The following is a 17,191-nucleotide window of genomic DNA, read 5'->3' as shown; positions in this document are numbered from 1 at the left end:
ACTATTCCACGACAAACTTGGGCGTTTTAGCACCAGAGGGTTTGAGGTCGAAAAACAAGCGCCATCTGTTGTTGATAATAACAAACTATTCCACGATAAACTTGGGCGGCTCTCTCGACGGCCACGAGGCGGTCCGAAATTACTTCGGGCAGCTTCGGAATAATCGAGAAAGAGGGCATGTGTCAGTTTGCCTTTGTCGACTTTCCGAAACTCTACGAGCTCACGTACGCGTGATCTGGCATAGTGTGAGTAGGGCACCGGGTGCTGAATCTGGCATCTCTGCCCCTTATCTCGTAACGGGATTCTTCCAAGACGATTGCTGCCACGGTGCAGCTATGACATACATGTACGTAAACGAAGATTTAAGTTTGTTTTTTCCATAATTCAACAATTACTCATCGAATTAGATGGAAATTTTGTATAAGACTGGACTGCCCGTGTGCTGGCACGAATAAATATGAAAGTGAGAATACGCGATAAAAACGGTATCATGCGTGGAGTGGCGGGAGAATGCAAGTAAATATCAGATCAGCTGATGAGTGACAACAGACAGACGAAGGCCTATTGTTCTTGTTCTTGGTTATGGCGACAAGCAGTTCTGATGGGTCCTGTACAGCACCTGCAGATTTTCAGCTTTCGTCAGAGCTCGAAGACGTTTCGAGCCGTTTAAGCGTTACTTTATTAAAGTGTCCACTGTGCCATAATAGTCGTCGAATTTTTTACTGTCGACAGTGTATTCAAAATGGTGATTTTATTCATTCAACTTCTGTTTATTCCGAACGGTAAATATATCCTGACAATTGTTCGTTTCCCTGTTTTCGTATGTTGAAATTCTGTCTGGTATCGTGCATTTCTCAGATATTTCACTTAAACGACGGGTAGAAATCGATTTCTATTTTCGTTAACACGCAATAAAAATTTTGTCGGAATCTTTAATAATGTTTCGATGAAATTTGGACAGATTTGCAGATAAACAATTGCGACTTTTACGGCTAAAAGCTGCAAGAGCTCAGTTGGAAGAGAAATGTGTAAAGGCTCTTGAAAAACACAAACAACGGGATAAATTGGTATTTTATAATAATTCGTATATGTATATTGCTATGCCATTGGTAACAACGTTTTTATATTGTTACTATATTTATAATTGTTGATATTTGCAGATATGTGATATAAATACTTGTAAAGAAAGAGTAAGGCTACTCCAATCGTTGGTGAACGAAACCAGACAAAGTATAAACAGAGGTATATCTTGTTTTCAATAGAATTTTATAATATAAAAGATTATAATATAAAAGAAGGAATTTTACCAATGTATAGGTAATCAACGTTTAAATGTTCTCAAAGATGTAAACTCTCAGTTAGCTCTTAGATTACCTAGACACGAAGAAAGAGTAGAAAAATTACATCGGTATGTTACCGGTTTGAGAGCAAAGCAAGAAAAACAAAAGGAAGCGGTGGATAGAAAAAGGCAACAGTTGAAAAAAGTCATCAGAACCGCTGCAAAACAATTGATACAATATATTTTTCCTTTATCTAAAGTTCAATCTAGCAGAAGGTAATAAATTTGTGCTATAAGTAGTAATCGGACGGAGTAACTAAATATCAATTGTTTATGTAGTTTATGTAGCAGCGAGGAAGGTACTAGTTCAGATATCGTGACTTGTGCATTGGCAGATGCATCTGGAACCTCGTACGTTAGAGGGAGATGGATTAATGATACAGAAAATGCTTCAGAAATTCAACACCGTATAGTTGCTCCTACTTTGCCAGGAACTGGTGATTATAGGGCTTATTCTCTATGGGGTATACATCGCATTATGTTTCTCGTTTTATATTATAAATCGTAAATGATTTTCGAAATATTAATTTACTCTTTTTTTTTTTTTTTTTTCCAGTGGCAGCAAACAAAGATGGAGTGCCAGGTGCAAATAAAGAAAATGCGATGCACAATCCAGCATACAATATCAGTGCTGCTTTAACTTATGCTACACAATTGGTTAATATTATTGCCTATTATGTTAATGTAAGACTACCATATAAACTTGCTTATGGGTATGTGACAAATATTTCATTTTTTATTTGCAAATACTTGCATTAAATATTGAGAATTTTTCATGCTTAGGATCATTGTTTGCTCATTCATTTATAAATGAAATAGAGAATGAAAAGACTGATTTGAAAATTTTACTTTCTCCTATATATTTCAAGTAACCTATCGCGTTTGCGTATCGTTCGTTCTCCGTTTCTATAAATAACAATTTTCAGTGAATTCTGTGCGAACGAGATGTCAGATCAAAAATTTGCGAGAAAAGTGGCAAGGCTCAATAATAATGTGTTACATTTATGTTTCACACAAAATACCAACATCGCGGTTTTACATCCAATGCATACTTTACAAAATCTAATGCACTTGCTCAATACTGAAATCAGTGATCTTGGAAGGTGTGTATCGGTTGTATTTAATCAATCATAACGAATGATAATTGTTTCTATAATTTTATGTATTTTTAAATATAGAATTGGTCCAATGGAAGTTGATTCAAATATTGTAGCACAATTGCATAGTCAATTATTTCCAGATTTAGAAAATAGCGACGACTCTGCTTCCGACGAAGAGGAAGATGCTTTTAATTGGGAATGGGAAGCTGTAAGATCTTGCCACTTGTTAAAAAATAATGCGTTGCTCGACGATCCGCGGGGGCATATATTTCATAGAAATTTTTCTTTCTTGTTCAGGTACCGAATGTTGCATGTCCTGAAATGGCAGTTCCCATCCCTGGTGCAATAATTAATCAGCAATCCTCGAGTATGCAAGTGAATCAGAGTGTTGCTGGTGGTTTAGTAACGAGTGCAGCAGCAAGCATAGCTTCTATCTGGCGTGGATGGACGACTAACAAGTAGACTGTACCATTTTACTAGCTAACTTCTTTTTTATACAAATTGTAACAGCATATGTAGAAACATATGTATCAAAAGACACAAACATTGACGATGCTTTAAAACATGCAAAACATTGTGTCAAGGGAAGTGGGTGTTCATGTACTGTAAATATACATATATGTGTATGAATTCATTAATTCATGTATGACACGTGAAATAGTTAAATTCAGTTACGAAAGGTTTCGCGAGATCTGATAATTAGTTATTTTAAACCATTTATGTAATATATTGATTTGTATTGTTACTTGCGATATAATTCCAAACACCGTGTACACTTGTGATAGAGATAAAGGTCATAATTCTTTGGTACAAATTTTTCAGTGTACAATATAATACGCTACATTTTCATTATTTACTTGTGAATATAATTCATTAATAAGATATACGTGAGTTTAAAATGACTGCCTTTTTTACGCTCAGCACACTTTGTGTGATTATGTGTCTCTGTTGACGTACAATATGCTTTGCGTCAGAGATGTCATCGCTACCCGTTGCAATGTGTTGTCCATGTACTTGGAAGTAATCAGCAGTTTTTACATAAAGTTCCAAATTTCATATTATTTTGTTTCCTTGGAAAATATCCAATCAGACAAATCAAGTAATAAGCTTGCTACTTAAAGACTACTTATCTTAATGTATTTCACGAGCGTTGCAATGTTTTTTTCTTTTTCTGTCTAAGAACGATGTTTCAACAAAAATTATTCTTGTGTAGGCATACCATATTTCATGTATATTTTTTATCATATATTATAGAAATAGGACAAGACCTGTTAAACACTTCATACCTGACAATATACAACATGAATGCAAGGGAGATTTTATTATGTTAATCACTTTCGATTATATTTAATTAAATTTAAGAGTAATATGTATGACACCAAAATGAATTTTGTATTTGAAATGTTGTTAAAGTCATGTTATATAGATTCAATAAGAGATAGTATGTATATTACTATTAGAGCACGAATGCATTAATATAATGTACTTGCACCACAAAATAATTATTTAAGGGGAAAAAACGTGATATGTCATTTCTGCAGAGAACGGAATTTTTCTAATCATATATTTCATTTAGTTAATTCGTAATAATACCAAGTGTTTGGTACGTATGTATTATATGTAGGAATGAAGTGTTCTTTATTTTACCAATTACATATTTTGTTTGTAATTCACATACCTATTACAAAAGCGTTAGTTAAATTTGCGCACGTAGTAAATGTTAATCTTCGATTCCACGTAATCACATAATAGAAAACGGATATCATAATTCGTTAATAGTTAAATGTAACATAATTACGATGACAACAATTTACTCGTAAGTACAGTAATACAATTTATTTGACTAATATTCTTCCTCTTGCATACGAGACATCACAAAGAATATTTATCGAATTAAATTATTCCTTGTAATCGTTAAGGTAAGATTACAATGAAACATAAAATTATCTCCTGTGCAAATAAACACATGTCCGATTTTTTGAAAAGTATAGCGTTTTATAAATTATATTGTACGGACAAACTAATTTTATGGAATGATAATTAAATTATAGTACATGATGTTAAATATAAATTAAAATTTCTATGCAAACCAGCACAAATTTGTAAATATTATTTAATAGGTATATTTTGATGCAATTGCCGTTAATCGTAACATTAAGGAAATTGAATAACACATTAGACTTAATGTGCTTTAGAAAAAGTAAAAACTGCAAATCTAGTTCTTAACGTTTCATTTGAATAACACTTACGAAAGTGCATACAAAATATTTTTAGTTAGAATAGTAAATAATTGTAAGTATAAATTAACATATACAGTTTATATATTATGTAAAATGGCTATGTTTTACCTAAACAAAGTTTCATTGTGATATCTTGAATAAATTAGAATCTGTTTTTTACCAATCGATTTACATCTTTTAATTTAAGTATTGTAAAATAATTTCGAATTCGAGGACTATTAATATATGTTTCGTAATTTAACGCAATGAAAGTATTCAAGTACAGTATTTTGTTGTTGTTGTTGTTGTTGTTTTTTTTTTTTTTTTTTGTTTCTCAATACCGTTAATAATATCGAAATAGTTTCGTGTAATATTCTAAATTTAAACTTGTATAGGTTTAAATTATACAAATGGCGAGGACACAACAAGATATATTTGATAAATATTTATTGATTAGAAGGGTAATAACATACAACATTAACTATATATTCAAAGTAAAAACCTATAATATATTGCTATAGAGAACTTGATCAGATTTTTTACCCTCACTTAGAAATAAAATGCTTTGTACAATAAATTTTGTTATTAAATTTACTATTACGCTGCAATACGATTCTTAGGGTTGTTTAACCAAAAATGAAATATGCCTGTAACATCATTCAATTACCATTCCATATAGTCTTTGTTCATGTAGCACTCCTCTGAAGTTCTTGTTGGTTGGTATCTCAGTTTCATGACTTTTGGATCGGCCAGTTTATTGTATACCACATGTATCAAGTTGTATACATATTGTGTACACTAACTGGTTTGTGACTTCTGTAAGCATATCATCATATAGTATTTTAATTTTGCATACATATATTTCTACACATAGAATTTACAATAAAAGACTTATTATTAAAAGACAGCGTTTCTTTTTAGTATTCCTACACAAGGACAGAATATTATTTGTACTACATTATCATCACAAAAATGTAAGATAGTTATTAATCCTAAAATAAAAATAAAACGATCGTTTAATATTGTATCCTTAGTATATTCATTATGACCTAAAGAATACGTTTTAACGCTAAGATATGTAACAAATGTTTAATACTAGACATGTATAGCATATAGCGAATAACTTATTGGTGCCATCGATTAAAAATATAAAATGTATTACATACTTACACTATTGATACATTAAATATCAATACAGTTGGTTATCTTGAAGTATTAAAAAATTATACCTTAGTTTTCCTATTTAATTTAATACTAGCATATATGTATTGAAACAATTAAATCTAACTTAATATCTAGCCACAAAAAGCACATTCGTTTAATCTTTCTCAGCAACACTACAAATTTATGTCTGAACTATTATATTTTTACGCTTATTTACTAGCATTAGTTACTTGAGTAATATTAAATTCTGCTTATCCAATATTTATTTAATATTATGGAAATGTTATACATTAATTAAATAACATTTTGAAATTATAGTATCGACAAAAGTATAATATATGTATATTTAAAATATTCGAAAAACTTTGAAAATCGCAATTTTATTACTAAACATAAAATTAGTCGTTATTACGTTTTGTAATGAAAAAAAAACAAAACAAAAAAACAAACAAATGGAATGAACAAAGTAGCAATATGCAATTAACAATAACAATATTGTTCCGAGTAATAAATTGTCTCGTAATATCTCCTCCCAAAGAATGTGTCTACTTTTATTAGCAAAAATTCCAAACAATATTCTTCCGTAATAAAGAAGACGAAATTATTAAAAAAAATAATCGCAGCAATGAATAAAATTATAAATAACTGCACTCCAATCCAGATTATATCTGTGAAAAAAGTATAAAATATAGAAAAAGAATGAGTACTAAAAACTATAGAAAAGAAAAAATGTGTTATTTATTTAAGAATTTGTAACAAATTTTGCAAGATAATAAAATCAAAATCTCGCAAATCACACACGCTTCCTTATCAAAATGACAATTACACCCATCAAATATGTTTTTAATTACGTATATTATGTACAATAACATAGATAAATAACTTTATGTAAATAAATCTATGGATAATAGTAATATGTGTAAAGTTATTTCTTCTCTTATGCTGGATTCGAGACATTTTGAGAATTTTCGATATAATGTATGTAATCATCCCAGGACCTTAACTGTTTCTTTAATCTATTTGCATATTTCGGAAATATTTATTTATTAATTATAAAGAAGTATATTTATATATATGTATATGTATATGTATATGTATAGATAGATAGACAATGTATGTAAAGGTAGACGTAATATTAAATAAATATTAAGATAATATTTTTATAATATTCTAATGAAAAATAAAACGATCGTTACATTACCGAAATATGACACGTTAAATTAACAAGTTTAAATAGACAGTTAAGATCTTATGACATGTTTCCAGTAAAAATAGATAATAATTTTACACACAATATCAACCATGTCACATTTTAAAATTGTTTTGTGATTGATTATGTATTACAATATAAAAATTAAACAAATATATTAGTAGAGAAAAATAAGGAAAGGATTGACTTTATTTATATACATAAATATATGTGAATAGTAAAAGTGAATTTTCCCTTAAGAAAAGAAAGAACTCGTAGAATATTTAAGATTTCTCCATTTCTAATAATGAAATACATCATTGATTTACACAAAGATCATAGGCAAGTGACAGGGTTAAAATAAGCAAAGCAAATATTGTTTCGTATGTATTGAGATATCATCAAATGTACATATTAAAATAGCAGGCCAAACGCTTTATTTTTGTAATTGTATTTTCTTATCTTGCAAAAAAAATTAAACGTATTTAATTTAATAACTCCGAAAATTTTTATTAATACGAACGACCGGAAACGGTCGATGCAATTTTATGGTGTAACATCTAAAAATAAAATAATATTCTTTTTTCCACAAAAATTTATGAATATCTGGAATTTAAATTTTATTCGTAAATGAAATTTCTGTTATCGTAAAAGAAAATTTAATCGAGTTACGGTACGTATTATGTATGTCGTCGTAATGGCGCCAATAGAATGCAAACGATTAGTACGTGTCAGTGTATTGAAATAATAACCGCTATTTTTGAGATCGGTGGTTTGCACAGTTCAACTGAAACCGTAGGACAGGACTTAAGTATTCTTCAAATGTAATCTAAGGGTGGCATGTATTATGCCACGATATTAAAGAAATACTCATTCCTTAAACAAATATTGGAAATATTGCTGTGATCCTAAAATCATAATGTAAGCCCCTTGCCGTGAAATCTCGAGAAAATGAAATAAAATAAAATTCAAAAAACACCAAACTATATACAAAAGAAAATAAAAGACTACTACTTTTTCGATTTTATACATAGATGCATGTATTTGACATTAACTCATAGTCCTATTCCCTATCAATTATTTCAAGTACGAAATATAAACTAAATTCTAAACTGTATGTGTCGTCACTGTTTTCGAAATTTTGTCAACTGAAAAATTTAGCAAAAATTATAATAATTAATACAGAACAAAACTATAAGTAAAAAATTGTATGATTAGAAACCTATATTAGAAATACACTTTGGATTTATCATCACGACTGTGGTCATTGCTACTATTCTCATTAATATTATTATTACTCTTATTATTACTAACATTCCGAACTGTATACGTAAATTATAGATTGGCAGTGAACTTTTACCTGCATATACGAAGATAAAATAGTTTACTTTTTAATTGAAAGTACACAGATATTTCGTTTCTAATAAAGTTGTAAAACATGGACTTGAAACTTGATTTCTAAACGTATTTTAATAGTATGAATAATAATATAATGAATAAACGAGATACGATAATTCAATTATTATTCGTTTAAGTAAAGAAAATTTTAGTTGTATTCCTTTTAAACAAAGAAAGTTGTATATTTTCGGTATTTCATGATAGGTATACAATGACTAAAGTCACGCAAACGTGTACACACGAAAATTTCTATCCGAGTAAAACCTGTAAAGTAAACGGTTTTCGAATATCAATAAAATATATTACTATTTTTATAGACTCGATAATAGTTAATTTCAGAACTCTTTTTGTAACCAGGAACGGGGTAATATACATATACGTATACTTTGGTGTATGTATGCTAGATTGTTATGTTTGAGAATGGCCTTGACACATAGTTTCCATGTCATGTAACATGAGTAGGAAATTTTTGGGAGGGTGCAAAATCAGTCACATGAAAACAGAAAAGGATAAATATATGATTACCTGGTAAATGTTGTTTCATTAACTGGTTAAGTCTATATTTGCAAAAATTAATAATATACTATTCTAATATCATATTTTTCTCAAATATATACAATACTTACTTGTTCTTTATTACATATAATGTGTGCTGATCATTGAAAACTGTGTTTTGGTGACTTTTCTATGCCTTTTCTTCACATAATTTATCTATAATTTTTATGTCAACTGTTTTTTAATGGTACATCGTTATCATTTAATTACAAGATTTCAGGCACGATGACATTTATTAATTAAATAACTTTGCCTTAAAATCAATTATTCTGATAATTGAAATACAAATAATTTAACGTGAAATACAATTTTACCTTAAGAAACTAAAATTAAGGTCTCCTTGCTACGTTCCTGCTACTTGATTTGAAAAACGATTTAAATAAAATATTGATACACAGTTTTCTCAACACAACTTTTATGTATATACACAGTAATCGTATTTCTAAAACTAAACGATCAGTTTTCCTACTCTTCTTGTGTATGAAACAACTTGAAGATTAAAATATAGAACAAACAGTTATACGACTATTCTTCAAACTTATTACAAAGGAAGAGCACGAAAAACTGACCTACGAAGTAAATATTCTGAGCGCAAGTTCTCTAGAGCTACAAAAATATATAATTATATATAGTAATATTATGCATTTTTTATCAACATTGCAAGAGGATATGATATAAATACTCTACCAAGTGTTAATTTTCATGAAAATCTAGATCCGTGAAATAACGTATAAATAAATATAAATTTTTGTTAGTAAATTATTACTTAACTACATTGAAAAATACATTTGTTTCATCCGTTTTGATACAAATTTAATACAAATCGAAGAGAGAATATACAATTTGATTAATTCAAGACAAATTAAAAAAAAAAAAAAAAAAAAAATTCATCAATTTTTCACATCATCTAGTTTCTCATAGAATATAATATAGTATATCTGTACTTATTCTCAGTAGAATACCTTCAAATCCTCTGCTTATAATAACTGTAATATAAACATTTTTCACTCCTTGAATGAAGAATTTATAAAATCCAACAATAGATAGTGATAATTATGAAAACCACCAATATCAATTGTGATTGGAACCAGCTGCAGGATATATTATGAGTTTATTTTGCATTCTTTTAAATTATGCATAGAAACATATTGAGAAATATTCCTCTATGCCTATATGTTGTAGAATATCAATATTTTTCAACTTATCAGCTTCTTCGTAATACCCATTTGGGAAAGAAAAAATAAAAAACATAGATTTTTCTTTACCTACACATATTTCTAATTATTTGTGTTACTTGTACTGTAAACTAAATGTATTAACCGATAACAAAAACTAATGTTTCATAATAATAATAATAATAATAATAATAATTAAGTGTTATGAAAGTGATTATTATAAAATTTTAAAAACATTTTTGTCGTAACTTGATTTTATCGAATAATTCTCTATTTCAAGACATTTTCCCCTCAATTATATATATATATATTTTATCTTCTAATAAATAATCCCCGAAATAAAATAAATATCTTATATTGTTATTGAACATATATAAATTCAATTAGAAATTTAGGAAATAAACTGTGTACATTATTTCTGACCGGATGTGTGTATAATATTTTATGATTTTTAAATATATTTTTAAAACTCTAATTTATTTTTGCCAACAATATCGTACTGCCAGAGTTTATGATCTGCACATGTTTAGTGCAGCAGATTTATTTTAGGTAAGACTTAGTTTATAATATACCAGTGTACTTTTCTTACAATTTTAAAACGAATCTTTTTACACCGGGAAGGATGATTAAAATAAAGATATTTCGGATAGCATCTGCATCGTTATATGGTTATGGAACATGTCTAATGATTATAGTTGTACACTTGATGCAGTATAGGAAAAGATCAAGGGTTAGTTATATCGAAGTGAAATCGTATCCAAGACTTACACTATCCGCTCGGCTGGGACAAACTTCTCGAAACACTTGTTCAATGAAAGGTTGTCTGAAAAAACAAAAAAAAAAAAATAAAAAATAAATAAATATTAAGAATTTAAAAGTAAAAGATGTAGTTTGCGAATATTCAATTTTAGAAAAGGAACTTAATTTCTGGAATTATGCCAAATATGATAATATACATGACTAATTACCTTAAATTATAAATATATTAAACCTATCCGAATTTTAATAATTGAAAGAAAAATATGCTCGGTTTATATTTAATTTAAACTTTAGTCAATTATAAATATACATACTTAGCCGGAAGACCACCACCAGGGGGCAAATTAGGAAAGTGTTGGTCCCCAAGAAGTTGTAGTAGCTTCAAAAAGTCGAATTCATTTGTGTGCTCTTGTGCATCAACTACTATTTCTAAAAATATAATAAAAGCAATTATGATTTATGAATTAGTTGTGAACATAGTTAAAAATATTGTGTGTGTGTGTGTGTGTGTATATATATATATATATATGTATATATATATATAATCAAATTATTTATAAAAATTTTCTATTATTATTAAGTGCATTGTGCGTGTACTATCATATTTGTGCTGTATATAAAATATTATAATAGATGCTGTTTACAAACATTTCATCAATATTATTTAACAAATCAAATAGACCTTGTAGTATATATTACTACACTATTTTTTAACAACTAAACATTCTATTTTTTTTTACAAGCAATTTGTTCATATATATTTAGAATCTTGCGAAAGATTGTTACTAGACCAAAAACTAAACTTAGAATGAACACATGCATCTACTTAGGACTGGAATAGTTGGTGCTTTAGTACATTTCTTATGGAAAACCTGAAAATGAAATCCGGTCATAAGTAGATACATCTTTGTCTATGCTTATTTACGAATATATTTGTAACTTCTTTTTAAACTTATCCACCTCTGGAATTGTACTATACTATTATTGGAATGTACATATTTAGAAAATGATATATTTGTTGCAATGTTCCTCCATAAGAAATGTGTCATTACAGAAAGAATAAAAATGTAGTAGGTAAAATATTTGTATACTTTCATAAGAAAATGTTTACCTACCTGTAAGACCACTTAACAGTGTTCGAGAAAGAGGAACAAACAACTTTTTAACAAAAATTTTACTTACAAGAATCTTTCTAAAAAATATCAACTCCAAGGGTGGAATGCATTTTTAAGTAAGAATAATTCTAGGTGTTAAAAGAGTTTAATTAAAGAAAAAACAATTAATACACTTTGACAGCATGGAAAACTAACATTAAATATAAATAACCATTAGTATATTTATAATTGTCTATCTTTCTAACAGCTTAAATTAGTGACACAATTATTACTACTCTAATATAATAATATTTATATTGATAGCATAGCTTTGGTATAATACTCAAAAAATGTACATAACAGGTGCATTAATAATATTTTAATAAATGTTAAAACAGAAGTTATATTAAATATTCTTCAAACTTACAAGTATTTTAAATACATTGAACATTCCACTAAATTGCTCTATACAATTTTTTATGATATATTTTTAACAAATTTTTGGCTTTATATTTTTATGTATGTTATTATTTTTAAACTGATGAAAATACAATTATACGAGTCAATAATTGAATACTAAGAAAATTAGAATCTGTATCAGATGAAAAGTATCTGTGAAGTATGTATAGTTTTAATTATATCTCAACAGTTACACAATATACAGGTGATAAGAATATGGTTGGATGAAACAAATATGTATGTATGTGTATATTGAGTCATAGAAATACTGGAAGTATTAGTTGTAAAAGATACTATAAAAATAAATTTTAATATTTTACTTGGATATTATAACTTTTAAAAACAAATGGAATTTATCTGTTACTTCTACGGTATTGCACACACTTTATATAATTATTTCTATATTGCATTTTTATATAAATTTACTATCCGTAATTACGAGTTAATAAAAAATTAACACAAAGTAATATTATAGTTAACTGTTTGAATATGTAGGATATATAGTAGGAAAATACATTCATTGAACAAGAATAAACGTTTCAAATTTTAACGTTTCTTAATAGAAACATATATACATGTACCTTCAAGGAAGTATATGTAAGATGAGTATAGCACATGGCATATACTCATGTATACTCAACATATATAAAGATACTATCAATTTTGGTCTCTCTAAAATGCACTATTGAGTAAATGTTTAAATTGAACTGTACATAATGAACACTAGTAAAATATTTGTCACTACTTGTCCACGTAATATGATAAAGTTTCAATGATAAACAATAAATGTTTTTATGAGATATTATTCTATCACGAATAGTACTGAAATCTTGATAAGATAAAAATTTCAATAATGTGCACTCAGTCGTATAGTAGTGTTTGTGTAAGAATTTAGCTATATGTTAAAAGCTACATTCATTTTGGATTTGTACACTTTATACATGAAATAATATACTCGAATAGTTTCAAAGAAAAATAAACATAAATATTTCATTACTAATTTATAAGGAATATAGATCTATCTTTTTTTGTACTTGTGTTGTGTTACTATGAGGATTGTATTTGATTGTACTGAAATTTCATTACCAAATGATTATATGTCGATTCGTATTTAAGAATTATCAGAATGTCAAGTACGTGTACGATATTGTGACCTCGTATTAATGCAACAGCAGAGAGAATATAATTGATGTGAATATGAAAATGTTAATGAACCTTTAATTCTCCTTTCAATGGCCATTTCCAGTTCAGCTTCCTTTTCCTGTGCTTCAGGGCTTGGCTTTGGAGCAGCAGGAAACGTTACCAAAACTATACTCATGTTATCTCTGCTACCCTACAACAAATAAATAAATCTGTAATAATATAATTTCTACCTACTTTCCATTACATATAGAAAATACGAAATTCGAATAATATGTTTGATATTAATTTATAAAATATAGTATTCTGCATATTTCTTTTACATTAGCATATACCATGAATGTATAAAATTCTCAATTTAGTAATTTAACACTCGGACGGCGGCGCCCGCCGAGTCTGTTCGGGCCCCGCTCTAGACGTAAACGCTCGCTTCTTCGGTACTTGACCCCCGCTGGGCCTTGTGTTTACGTTCGAGCGATAACGAAACGTACCTACCCTACCTACACGGCTCAGGCCGGGGGCACACGAGCTAAGAACCGACGTGCGTTTCTATGTTCTTCCTTGTCTTGCAATTGAGAACAACCAAGATAGACAAGATCTGCGTTCCTGTGTCTCTTCGTTTGTAAGACAAGTAAGGGCATAAAAACGGACGTGATTTCGACGCTCGTATGCCTTCGGCCTCAGAGGACGTATTTATCGCATCGTGATCCGAACGGACCCCGTGCTGTCGTCTGCGGCGGCAGTCGCCCAACGACTCGCCGTCAGAGTATTAATATTAATAATTACATATTTACAATGAGTCAGTGACGTAAATAAAAGGATGTTATCTTATTATTACTGAAAGGTTTAAGCTGTAACAATAAATGTATTAAAAATACATATAAATTCGTTTAGATTTTGAAAACTAAGAGCAAGCAACAACTAGTTGTGACCACCTATATCCCCTCCTCCAACATATCGCAAGGCCACTGAATTTCGTGAAACTGATATTATTGAAAATAGTAATAAGAAGCTCGTTATAAAAAATAATATACATAAAGCTTTAGATATTATTACCTTGTAAAGGCAGGTGTCTATAACCTGGTTCGTAACTGCTTCCAGATCATCTGTAAGCAGCAGCCTTGAATGTATAAAATTACATAGATCTTCGTTGTTCATTACATCCCAAATACCATCACATGCTAAAACTAGAAACTCATCGTGTTCATCGTCTCTATCTCTCACAAATATTTCTGGTTCCGGGGACACTAACTGTTCACAGGGACCTCGATCTGTTAGTGTTTTGTACTCGTAGTCTCCCAGTGCACGAGAGACAGCTAAGGCTCCGTTAACTCTCTGAATCATTACACTACCGCCAGCATTTTGAATTCTTTCTCTTTCGGCAGGTAAAACTGGCTTATGGTCTCTTGTAGAGAAAACTGGACTTCCTGCCTGACAAAGTACAGCTCGAGAGTCACCACAGTTGGCAATATATATATTTCTGGGAGATACAAATGCACAAACAGCTGTAGAACCAGACTTTTCTGTGCCGGAACTCATTTCTGGTAAGTCTCTCATTTCATCGTCAAGTCGAAGGAAACCAGAATGAATTCCCGTGATAACGTCATCTGCTTTGAATTCTTCTGTTTGCATTATACACTCTAGTAAGTGTTCTGCGCTATGTTCTGATACTAATGCACCTGCATGACCATCAAATACTGCAAAGTAACTCCAATCAGAGAGACCACCCTTTAAGCCAGTTATCGCTCTATGAGCATCTTCCATTTCCATTCTCCAACCCTGCATGCTAGCAACACCATAGCATAGTCCATTGCCAGAGCCATGTTCATTATATTTATCCGTTTTTGGAGTGTCCAACAATGCCCCCATAGTATTTAATGAATTTTTGCTGTGTCAGCTTGATTAATTTGTTTCCTTAAGTATTATTTGACCAGCATCTTTTAGCTGATCATTCGAATAACACTTTTTTAAGTTTTACCTAAAATTACAAGGATAGAAAAAGAATAGAAAAATCTTTATTTTTAATATACGTCTGAGATCGAAAACAATGTAATGTGTGTCATAAAATTACTATCTGTTACCAATGATCTCTAGCGGTACGGATATAAATCAAAAACGAAAAAATAATAATCACGTTCAACGTACATATTACGACATTGCTTAAAGTTTCCTTTTTGATCGCATCGTTGCGAGAGACGATTTTATTAAGAGAATCGTCTTCTATTGAAGTTACAATTTTGGTTTAAGCGGGGGAAAAAAGGAAAATTAGAACATAACATCGCTCTAATGCCGAACGTAACGTACAAGATTATCTCGAAGTGTGAACGTTACGAATGTGATACGATGATAACATTTGCGTAAATGGAAATATTCGAACAACATGCAATTACGCTTACTGTACAATTATAACAGTAACTCGGTCGATGTTGTAAATTAATGGAATATGGGGGGAAAGTAAGCTATACTAGATTTTAACAAGAAACTCTATTTGGCAGTGTAAAATTTTGCGACTAAAATAGTTTATACCTCAGATTGCATGTTCGCGAAACTTACGTAGGGAGATCGTGACCAAATATCATCGTTACTTCGGAAAAGTATATGTGTAGAGCGTGGTATTGCTAATAGACTTGTTTCATATCACTATCACCATGTTCCTTTGCTAGGCTCAACACACAGAACCAACGAAATCGACTTGTATGAATGGCGGATATACACTAGGCGATTTTCTGCGCATGCGTTGGTTATTAATAGCATTGCCTCGTGGCGTCATGATCTTCCAATCAAAAACCCACGATTTCCGCTCAAGCCTGGGCAATCATATTGGATTCTGAAGTAAAATTAACTCACGCGCGATACTGGAATTAACTCTCTCGAAGACGCGTATAAACAAAAACACCAAGTTCTTGTTGATGATAAATTGTACTGTCACTGATTACTGCGTTTATCGGTATTGCTACGGTCAGCAAATTCAGTTAGTTTGAATTTCGAATTTCTGTGACTCGTGCTTACATCCTCGAGATTTATTTTTATGAGTTCTTAATCGATCCAACTATAATATTGAATTCTAGTTATAAAAAAAATTATTTTTTATAATAATATTAATTGTTTTATACGTAATGCATGTAAAATTACTTAACATTTATAAACAGTACAAAAAAATATATTATTTCTCGATAAGCGATAGTATTTTGACGAACATTGTTTCCCCGTTTTATGTAATTCTGATTCATGCACAGATTATCTAGTTAGATTTCCTTTAGCGTAATTGTTTGGAAAACATTTTAAATATTATTTTTATGAAATGCTGACATGCTCATTTTATATTTTGATAAGAAAAATTGCGGTTAATAAACGTCCACATTAATCTGCTGTTCCGTTTCGCGAAAAAAAAAAATGATACAATTAATGGACGAGATAAATACTTTATTTTTATTTTTATAACGGATTGTAAGAATTTAAAATAGATTTTTCATAAAGTTGATGATTTTAATACATTCCTGTCAAGTCATATTCTAAATAGCCATAATTGAATCAGAAATAACAAGATATCTTATTTGATAAATTAAAACTGATTTAGCCAGATAATTTTAAAATGCTCTC

At 29.6% G+C, this 17,191-nt stretch overlaps 2 protein-coding genes across 5 annotated transcripts; one reads left to right on the top strand and one right to left on the bottom strand.

The window, feature by feature from the left end:
* The first annotated feature begins 344 nt into the window (after nt 1-344).
* Atg14 (autophagy related protein 14) lies at nt 345-4,851 on the top strand. The gene is made up of 9 exons (XM_076782359.1): nt 345-782; nt 962-1,067; nt 1,161-1,242; nt 1,318-1,555; nt 1,619-1,803; nt 1,896-2,052; nt 2,266-2,442; nt 2,518-2,647; nt 2,737-4,851. Exons 1-9 carry the CDS (start codon nt 583-585, stop codon nt 2,899-2,901), a joined length of 1,440 nt encoding a protein of 479 aa, XP_076638474.1. The 5' UTR covers nt 345-582; the 3' UTR covers nt 2,902-4,851.
* A 389-nt stretch (nt 4,852-5,240) lies between these two features.
* On the bottom strand, nt 5,241-16,312 carry LOC143350322 (protein phosphatase 1B). 4 transcript variants are annotated; one of them, XM_076782368.1, is made up of 6 exons: nt 16,145-16,312; nt 14,648-15,569; nt 13,667-13,784; nt 11,213-11,327; nt 10,908-10,962; nt 5,241-5,474 (listed from the first exon to the last, which is right to left on the bottom strand). In XM_076782368.1, exons 2-6 carry the CDS (start codon nt 15,458-15,460, stop codon nt 5,457-5,459), a joined length of 1,119 nt encoding a protein of 372 aa, XP_076638483.1. In that variant the 5' UTR covers nt 15,461-15,569; nt 16,145-16,312; the 3' UTR covers nt 5,241-5,456. The 4 variants fall into 4 exon arrangements, with proteins under 4 accessions (XP_076638483.1, XP_076638480.1, XP_076638479.1 ...); XM_076782365.1 differs by lacking the exon at nt 5,241-5,474 and having other exon boundaries at nt 9,710-10,962; nt 16,118-16,312; XM_076782364.1 differs by lacking the exon at nt 5,241-5,474 and having other exon boundaries at nt 9,710-10,962.
* Between the last annotated feature and the right edge of the window lie 879 nt (nt 16,313-17,191).

This window comes from Colletes latitarsis, chromosome 14 (assembly GCF_051014445.1).
Source record: "Colletes latitarsis isolate SP2378_abdomen chromosome 14, iyColLati1, whole genome shotgun sequence".
Lineage (NCBI taxonomy): Eukaryota > Metazoa > Arthropoda > Insecta > Hymenoptera > Colletidae > Colletes > Colletes latitarsis.
The sequence above is the reverse complement of the archived record's forward strand: the minus strand, read 5'-3'. Positions and strand labels throughout refer to the sequence as shown.

Coding starts and splice junctions, on each gene's coding strand:
- LOC143350322 (XM_076782365.1), bottom strand. CDS start 15,460: ATGGGGGCATTGTTGGACACTCCAAAAACGGATAAATATAATGAACAT. Junction 13,785..14,647: donor TAGACACCTGCCTTTACAAG/GTAATAATATCT, acceptor TATTTGTTGTAG/GGTAGCAGAGATAACATGAG. Junction 10,963..11,212: donor GGTGGTGGTCTTCCGGCTAA/GTATGTATATTT, acceptor TTGTTTTTTCAG/ACAACCTTTCATTGAACAAG.
- Atg14 (XM_076782359.1), top strand. CDS start 583: ATGGCGACAAGCAGTTCTGATGGGTCCTGTACAGCACCTGCAGATTTT. Junction 1,804..1,895: donor TAGGGCTTATTCTCTATGGG/GTATACATCGCA, acceptor TTTTTTTTCCAG/TGGCAGCAAACAAAGATGGA. Junction 2,443..2,517: donor GAAATCAGTGATCTTGGAAG/GTGTGTATCGGT, acceptor TTTTAAATATAG/AATTGGTCCAATGGAAGTTG.